The sequence below is a fragment of the Mustela nigripes genome, chromosome 2, assembly GCF_022355385.1.
Source record: "Mustela nigripes isolate SB6536 chromosome 2, MUSNIG.SB6536, whole genome shotgun sequence".
NCBI lineage: Eukaryota > Metazoa > Chordata > Mammalia > Carnivora > Mustelidae > Mustela > Mustela nigripes.
Window position 1 is genome coordinate 160,663,419 of NC_081558.1, and position 9,784 is coordinate 160,673,202.

Here is a 9,784-nt window from a genome sequence, read left to right on the forward strand (position 1 = left end):
AAATCAACAAAATCAAAAATGAAAGAGGAGAAATAACTGACACCGGAGAAATACAAAGGATTGTAAGAGAATATTATGAAAAATTATATGCCAACCAATTGGACAACCTAGAAGAAATTAATAAATTCCTAGAAACATGTAACTTCCCAAAACTGAATCAGGAAGAAATAGAAAATTTGAACAGATCAATTACCAGCAATGAAATTGAACAAGAAATCAAAAAACTCCAACAAAGAGAAGTCCAGGACCAGATGGCCTCACAGGTGAATTCAACCAGACGTTTAAAGAAGAGTTAGTACTTATTCTTCTCAAAATATTCCAAAATCAAAGAGGAAGGAAAGCTTCCAAATTCATTCTATGAGGTCAGCATTACGTTGATACCAAAACCAGAGAAAGACACTACAATAAAGACAACTATAGGCCAATATCTCTGATATTAATATATCAAGTTACCTACTCATAGATGCAAAAATCCTCAACAATATATTAGCAAACTGAATCCAACAATACATTAAAAAAAAAAAAGTTTACCACTATTGAATAACTTTTATTCCCAGGAAGCAAGGGTAATTCAACATTTACAAATCAATTAACGTGACACATCACATGAATAAGAGAAAGAATAAGAACCATATGAGCATTTCAGTAGATGCAGAAAAAGCATTTGACAAAGTACAAGAGCCATTCATAATAAGAGACCTCAACAAAGTAGGTGTTGAGGGCACATGCCTCAAGAAAATAAAGGCCATATATTAAAAACCCACAGCTGACGTCAGACTCAAAGGTGAAAAGCTGAGAGCCTTCCCCCTAAGGTCAGGAACAAAACAAAGATGTCCACTCTTACTGCTTTTATTCAACATATATTGCAAGCCCTACCCACAGCAATCAGACAAGAAAAATTAAAAAAAAAAATCCATCTAAATTGGTAAGGAAGAAGTAAAACTTTCACTCTTTGACATGATACTATATATAAAAAATGCTACAGGCCATCAAAAAAATTCTAGAACTGATAAATGAATTTAGTAAGTTTGCAGGATACAAGACCAATGTATAGAAACCCATTGCATCTCTATACACTAATAATGAAACAGCAGAAGGAAATTAAGAAAGTAATCCCATTTCCAGCTGCACCACAAATAATAAAATACCTAGGAATAAAATTAACCAAGGAGGTGAAATATCTGTACTCTGGAAACTATAAAACCTTGATTAAAGAAATTAAGATGTCTCATACTCATAGGTTGGAAAAACAAGTATTGTTAAAAGTGTCTGTATTATCCAAAGTAGTCTACAGATTTAATGTAATCCTTAACAAAATACTAACAGCATTTTTCACAGAACTAGACTAAACAATCCTAAAATATGTATGGAACCATAAAAGAAAGTGAAAGCAATCTTGAAAAACAAAGCTGTGAGTATCATAATTAAGGATTTCACATTATCTTACAAAGCTATACTAATCAAAACAGTATGGGACAAAAATAGAAACATAAATCAATGGAACAGAATAGAAAATCCAGAAATAAACCCACAACAATATGGCCAATTAATCTTTGACAAAGTAGGCAAGAATATGCAATGGAAAAAAGACAGTCTCTTCAACAAATGATGTTGGGAAAACAGGGTGGTTACATGCAAAGAAGTGAAAGTGGATTACTTTTTTACACCACACACAAAAATAAACTCAAAATGGATTAAGGACCTAAATGGGAGACCTGAAGCTATAAAAATCTTAGAATAGGTGTGCTTGACTGGCTGTATTAATCAGTAACATGTGACTCTTCAGACCATAATTTAAGCTGTACATTGTGCATAGAGTTTGCCTAATAAATAAATGAATAAAAAATGAAAATCCTGGAATGGAGAACAGGTGATAATTTCTCTGACACTGGACATAACAACTTCTTTCTAGTTATGTCTCCTGAGGCAAGGGAAACAAAAACAAATATAAACTATTGGAACTACATCAAAATAAAAAGCTTCTGCACAACAGAGGAAACAACCAACAGAACTAAAAGATAACCGACTGAATGGGAGAAGTTATTAGCAAATGGTATATTTGATAAAAGATTAGTATCCAAAATATACATAAGAACTTATACAACTCAACACAGAAAAATAATAACATTAATAATCTAGTTTAAAAATGGGCAGAAGACATTAGGGAAATACAAATTAAAACCACAATGAGATACCACCTCACACCAATCAGAATGGCTAAAATTAACAAGTCAGGAAACAACAGATGCTGGCGAGGATGCAGAGAAATGGGAATCTAAGCTAGTGTAACCACTCTGGAAAACAGCATGGAGGTTCCTCAAAAAGTTGAAAATAGAGCTACCCTATGACCCAGCAATTGCACTACTGGGTATTCACCCTAAAGATACAAATGTAGTGATCCGAAGGGGCACGTGCACCCAAATGTTTATAGCAGCAATGTCCACAATTGCCAAACTACGGAAAGAGCCTAAATGTCCATCAACATATGAATGGATACAGAAGATGTGGTATATATATACAATGGAATATGATGCAATCATTAAAAGAAACGAAATCTTGCCATTTGCAATGACGTGGATGAAACTAGAGGGTATTATGCTAAGCAAAATAAGAGAAAGACAATTATGTGATCTCTCTGATATAAGGAGTTTGAGAGGCAGAATAGAGGGGTCATGGGGGGAAGGGAGGGAAAAAATGAAACAATATGGGACTGGGGAAGGAGACAAACTATAAGAGACTCTTATCTCACCAAAAAACTGAGGGTTGCTGGGGAGTGGGAGTGGGGAGTGATACAGTGGCTGGTTTATAGACTTTGGGGAGGGTACGTGCTATAGTGAGTGCTGTAAATTGTGTAAGCCTGATGATTCACAGACCTGTGCCCCTGAAGCAAATAATACGTTTTAATGTTAATTTAAAAAATGGGCAGAAGACATAAACACATTTCTCCAAAGAAGACTTACAAATGGCCAGCAGACACATGAAAAGATGCTCATCGTCACTTATCATCAGAGAAACACGAATCAAAACCACAATAAGATGTCACCTCACACCCATCAGAATGGCTAAAATAAAAAACTCAATAAACAATTGTTGGCAAGGATGTGAAGGAAAAGGGACCATCATGCACTAATGATAGGAATGTAAACTGGTGAAGTCACTACCGAAGACAGAATGGAGGTTCTTCAAAAAATTAATAGAACTCCCCTAAGATCCAGTAATCACACTAGTGGGTATTCACTCAAAGAATTTGAAGGGATATATGTATCTCTATGTTTATGGCATCATTATTTAAAATAACCAAATTACGGAAGCAGCCTAAGTGTCCGTCGATAGACGGATAGATAAAGAAAATATTGTGCGTATATATATATATACAATGGAATCTTATTTGGCCATAAAAAAGAATGAAATCTTGCCATTTGCAACAACATGGATGGATCTAGAGAGTATAATGCTAAGCAAAATAAGTCAGAGAAAGACAAATACCATATGATTTCACTTAAATGTAGAATTTAAGAAGCAAAACAAATGAACAAAGGAAAAAAGAGACAAACCAAAAACAAACTCTTAACTATAGAGAATAAACAGATGGATACCAGAGGGAAGGGGGGATCAGGGGATGGATGAAAAAGGTGAAGAGAATTAAGAGTACACTTATCTTGATGAGCACTGGAGTAATATATGGAATTATTGAATCACTATATCATACACCTGAAATTAATGTAACACTATGAGTCAACTACACTGGAATTAACATTTTAAAAAGAATAATGTTAGATGACCTTTATTGTCTGACTTGAAGTCCTATTATAAATCTATTATAACCAACACCAAATGGTATTAGCTTAAGATAATATAGATCAGTAGAACAGGGAAGAGAATTCAGAAATAGATTCACATATACACAATCAATTGATCTTTAACGATAATGGTATTCTCAACAAGTGATCCTGAAAATCCCAAGTATCTGAGTGGAAGCTCTGAGCCTCAGCCCCCTATATTATGCACAAAAATTGACTTGGAATGGTGATAGACCTAAACATAAAAATTAGAGCTATGAACACAGATCTCGATATAGGCAAAGATTTCTAAGCTGGGTCAGAAAAAGTACTAACCGTAAAAGGAAATATTGATAAATTAAATGTAACTAGAATTAAAATCTTCTTCTTTTTGAAAAGACACTGCAAAGAACATGGAAAAAGCAAGCCACAGACCATGGGGTGGGAGCTTTCACAATACCTTTATCTGAAAAATTACCTGACAATGGAATCTACAAAGAATTCTTAGAGCTCAAAAAGATGACAAAACATCAAATTAAAAATTAGGCAAAGGATTTGAACAAACATTTCACAAAAGAATATACAAATGCCCATGAAGCCCATGAAGAAGATGCTTGATATCATGAGCTCTCGGAAAAATGCAGATTAAAATCATGATGCAGTATCACCACATACCTACTGCATTGGCTAAAAACAAAAATAATTAACATGTATTGGCAAGGACGTGAAGTAACTAAAATCCCCATCATGACTAATGAGAGTGTAAAATGTTACAATGCTTCCAAAAGCAGACTGGCAATTTTCTTATCAAGTTAAGTACCCAATTAGCATATTACCCAGCAATTGCACTCACACATACTTACCCATGAGAAATAAAATTCAATATACACAACATCTTGTATATTTGTAATAGTTTATTCCTTATAGCCAATAGTCTGCTCATTGTTAGCACTGACATCTTATTGTTATCTAAAAAGTTTGCTCCCCTAAAATAATACATTTTTAGAAATATTTATATCTTCAGTTTGAAAGTTCCCATGATTTTTAATATGTTGCTTTCTACTTTTTCAGAAACTGTAAGAATAGTAATGTTTCATTGGAGCACGTAACCTTTTACTATTTAATTTATGAAAAGATACACAAATATTTACTACTACACACATTTTATTAGGTGTCCAGGGAACACCATGAATCTTACATAATTTAAATTCTTAGCTTTAATGTTATATGTAAATAAGAAAACCTTATATCCTTAAACTATAGGTATACAGAATGAAATATTACATTTATATCCTCCATTTTTCAGTTGTGTTTTATTCCTATAAAACACTTGTATGAAGCTTTTGAACAATGCTGTCCTCACATCGAGTATAAAATGTGGCTAAAACTTGGACTTTCAATTGCTGCCAAAAAAATGAGGGAACATTTATCTTATGAGGTAAGAGGTGTTTATATATAAACTCATCCTTCAGTCCGAATGGAACTGTATTAAAACGCTGTTATCAATTAACTATTTAGGAATTGGTATTAAACATATATAGTAGACTATGAAATCGTGTTTTCCTTGTAGGACTGGAACTACAAGATGCAGTTAAAACTCCGTAATGTTTCTGTAAAAGATATTCCAAAGAACACCAAAACTGATATCTATGATGAAACTGTGACTTACGTCATCCTCATCCATGGAGCTGTGGAAGATTGCCAATCACGAAAAGCTTATAAGGCACCTTCCTTAATTCCTATAACATGCTGTCAGGTATGGAAATGTTGATTCATGCCTTCCAGTCAATACGACATATGTCCAGACAATGTATGAACATTAGAAAAATTGTCACTTTTCCACCTTCCCATCCTCTCCGTTTCCTCTATCACTCCATAAACACACACACCACACACACCCAGTTCACTGGTTGCTTTGGCCCTTGGTAGACCAAACACCAAGATATCCTGTTCAGTGTCAATGAAGCAGACTGAGCTGTACATTTTGGCCGTGGTTAGATTTTGGTGCTCTAGTATATAGCAAGAGAGGGCCTGTTAAGTTCATTTACACATTGCAGAAAGACCACTTACTCTGGACTGTATCAACAGTACTCTAGGAAAGTTCTGACAGACCCATGCTGAACTGAGTATCAGTGGTATTTGCTCAGCTACTTTGAAAGTGAATGTAAGATGAAGGACTTGCCATGTTAAGGGGCTGAGTTTTCCTGGCAATCAGAATGATAAGTTGTGCATATGCAGAAAGGAAGAAGGCAGACTGTGTGTGTGTGTGCGTGTGTGTGTCGGGATAGAGAAAGAAAGGCACTTGTCAGGAGGAATCGGGGGACATACAAAATGTATCTAGAGAAAGTAAATTGAAAGACCTCAAGTCAATTAAATTAGGCATATATTTTTAAAGCAATGAGTATATGGCAGAAACCATGCTAGATGCTAAAGTGATCAAGACTAATGAGATTTGCAACTTACACTCAGAAAAGCTCTCAACCAAGTGAAAAGAAACATATATATGTTAATGACACATGTACAACTATGATAGAAGTACTTTAGAAGTAGGTTTGGATCAGGAGAAAAACGTGACGTGGGGATAAGAGGAATCCAAAGATGAGAAAGAGACATAAGAAAAATTTTCTGAACAGATGCCACCAGTACCAATGTGATAGACCCACTGAGAGGAAGGGAGACATTACTATTAACTATGGTACGGCCTACCACTCTATTCCTGAATACATAATAACAAAGTTCTCCTGTGGGTGCTGACCGGGAATGTAGATGACCAAGCAAGAGATCCTCAAGGCAACCTAAAACCTATAAAACTCTAGTCTACCCTTCTAGGCAGAAAGCCCTGCTACGCTAGATGTGGGTACCAATGTGATTCAAAACATATCAAAAACAACCACAGGTTGAAGGATTTCTTGAAGTCTACTGTTTTTTAAACTTTCTTTTGCCACATAGATAATCTCTCTGGGTGATAGCTTAAAGATCTTTAATAATTAACTCATAATGATTTTTCTCATTTGTAAAACAAATGAGCAGAGCATTTAAAAATCAATGAAAGTACATGGGATGCTGACTTTGAAAAAACCAACATAGTCCGGTATTTTAAGATATCTATCTCATAGAGACATGTTTACTTTTTATCCCGGATATTTAGAGAGGTCCTGAGAGAGTTTACCAGAGAAACATTTAATTATATGATATGTACTCAGAAATTAACTTATAGTCTGTCAAACTTCAGGTACAAGGCACTGAAGATTTTACAAAGGTAATGATTGTTCAAACTTTGGTTGATTTGAAAAAATTCAGATGGAACACTAGAAAGTATGTACCTTCACGTAAAGCATCTCTTCCAGTATCATGTGAGTAATTGAGACATTAATTTCCATTTATCAAATTTTATGTATTTATAAAATAGGCATATATGTATTTGGAAACTATTGAATACATTCTACCTAGAGTATTGGAAAAGCATTTTAATTGCCATATTTGATATCTGATGGGGGAATCCAGATTGACAATATCCATGTTATAGTAAAAATTATTCTATACTTCATCTATAAGAATAAACATGCATAATTATCAAAATACTATGGGAAAAATTATTAATGGGGGAATTTTTATTTTTTAAGATTTTATTTATTTATTTTAGAGAGAGCACAGTGGGTGGGGTGGGGTGGAGAGAGGAGCAGGAGAGGTGGGAGAGAGAAAATCTCAGACTCCCCACGGAGAGCAGAGCCCAGCTCAAGGCTCAATCTTACCACCCTGAGATCATGACCTGAGCTGAAACAAAGATTCAGACGTTCAATTGACTGAACCACCCAAGCCCTCCAATGAGACAATTTTTAGCCCTTCCCTCGAATTAACATATTTTATATAGCAGTAATAATGGAAATACTGTGGTACTGTCTGACTCTTCCAATTACCCACAGCCTGCATTCATTCTCAACAAACCTTAACATCAATGTATTTGGGGATGATGGGACAATAGATCATTTCTCTCTTTACAAACTTCCTGCACATTTGTTACATACTCTTTACAATAAAAGACTTTTAAGCCTTTTAAAAAAAAAAATATGACCCTTCTTCCCACCAATTGAGACTACCACCAATTTCAGATCAGAGGCCCTGAGTGTGAATGACTTGAACCTGGTCTAATGTGAGAGTTGAACTAATAGAAACAGTGCTTTATTCCAGTGCTTGAACTAACACAGTCTTTCTTGAACCAGCAAGCAAACTCTGTAAAGAAGACCTTCAATTTGATACAAATATTGAGGTAAATTTAAAGCAGTCTTTTTAAAAGTTTTATTTTGCGGAAAAGAGAGTCTGGAATGTATAAAAATTATCAGTGTGTTTCTCTTAAACTGAAGGAATTTACCTGCTAATCATTTTGTAAATATCGATATGAACACTATCAGTCTTAGTCCAGGGTAAGTAGAAATTGTATTTATATTTTTGGGTAAATATCATATAAATGACAAAGAAAAACAAAGGTCAGAAGATACCAGAACATTTATTTTGAATCACATGAGCCCCATGCACTGTTGAGGACCTAGTTGAGTAGCTAGTCACTAGGGTTGTCATGTACATGAGCCCCTCCCACTTCTCTGCCCTGGGCTGAAGTTTTGACTTGTCTGAAGCCTTCATTGCTACCTCTACTATGCATCTGAGATCTTCCAAACGGAGGCAGTTTGCTCAACTATTCACAAAGCCTGTCACAAAGCAGGAGCTCAGTGATGACTGTACTAATCTAATCTGCCCCAGGCTAACCCAGAAAAAAAACACAAATATTGGTTCATTTCATAGTCCCCTGTGAACTTGGACAGGTCACTTAAGAATCTTAGAATCTTCAAAACCTTGGGCCAACTTGGCAACAAGATCCCAAGTTCTGAAACATTACGGAGCCCTGGAATTGAAAGTGGGGCACAGAGAAATAGGATGGGAAGTACCTCAGTACCTCTACACCAGCTTGCTTGTAGACTGAATCCTGGGGAGATCCAGACAAGGTAGAGAATTTATTTGTAATTTTAGTTTGTGCCAAGCTGATCATATTACTCCAGGGGATGTTGATTAGAATACCCAGAATCTGAGAGATATCTTCTACACAATCCAGAAAATTGGGTATTTGGTTGTTAAAAATATGTTTCACATCAAGTCCATTTTCTCTATTAGCACTAGGCATAAAATTCTGAGAACACGTGTTCCTTCTCCCCTGAATCTCTCAACAAGTGTATGTTGCAGAGAAGGTGGTTACAGGTTCTGGGGAGAAAGTTGAAGGCCGATTCTCTCATGTCTGTCTCATCTTCAAGAGGCCAACACTTTTCTTTAATATCCAATTCCCATCCAGCATAAAAGCAAGAGGTTCACCTCCTCCCTAAACATTTTGGAGTCTTTCTGGGGAAGCTGTTCCTTAAACTTCCCTGGTGGTTCCTTGTTGCCTGGAACTACTGACCCAATAACATACAGGCTGAGAGTATTTGCTCTGACATGAGACTCCTGTTTCCTTCCTGGTTCCATCACTTCTTAGCCATGTGACCTTGGACAGATTTCTTAACCTCTTTAAGCATCCACAAAACAGAGACAAGAACCATACTTCCCTTGTATAGTGCTGCCGTGCAGATTAAAGAAATGGGAAGTACACTGCCAAGTGTTTGGCACATAACAAGCAATCCATACACATAATTTCTATTATTTTCTGCTAACTCCTTCCTCACATTGTAAACTACTTCTCCAAATTCCTTGTGCTCTCCAGATACTTATTTTTTTTTTAAATGCAGATATAGGTACCTCCTCTAATTCTCCCAAACACAGTTGCTGTTGAAGACTAGGAAGGAACAAAAGTAAATTACAATTTAGAAAAAATGAAGAAGATGAGGAGAACATTTAAGATAAAATATTAGATGGTTCCTAGGGGCCACTGGGTAGCCTATCTTTCTCCTTAGCCTGGGCAGGCTGCCAAGCTTTTAAGAGTCAGCTTAATAGCGTATTTTAAATAATGAGGGAGCAGGGAACCT

At 35.7% G+C, this 9,784-nt stretch overlaps 1 protein-coding gene across 1 annotated transcript in view; it reads left to right on the forward strand.

Moving 5' to 3' along the window:
* Nucleotides 1–7,140, forward strand: part of SLC9C1 (solute carrier family 9 member C1) — a 75,033-nt gene extending 67,893 nt beyond the window's left edge. The window contains exons 23-25 of the mRNA XM_059388358.1: nucleotides 5,086–5,217; nucleotides 5,350–5,535; nucleotides 7,012–7,140. Of these exons, the coding sequence (XP_059244341.1) occupies nucleotides 5,086–5,217; nucleotides 5,350–5,535; nucleotides 7,012–7,140 (447 nt within the window). The remainder of the gene's footprint in view (nucleotides 1–5,085; nucleotides 5,218–5,349; nucleotides 5,536–7,011) is intronic.
* The last annotated feature ends 2,644 nt before the right edge of the window (nucleotides 7,141–9,784 follow it).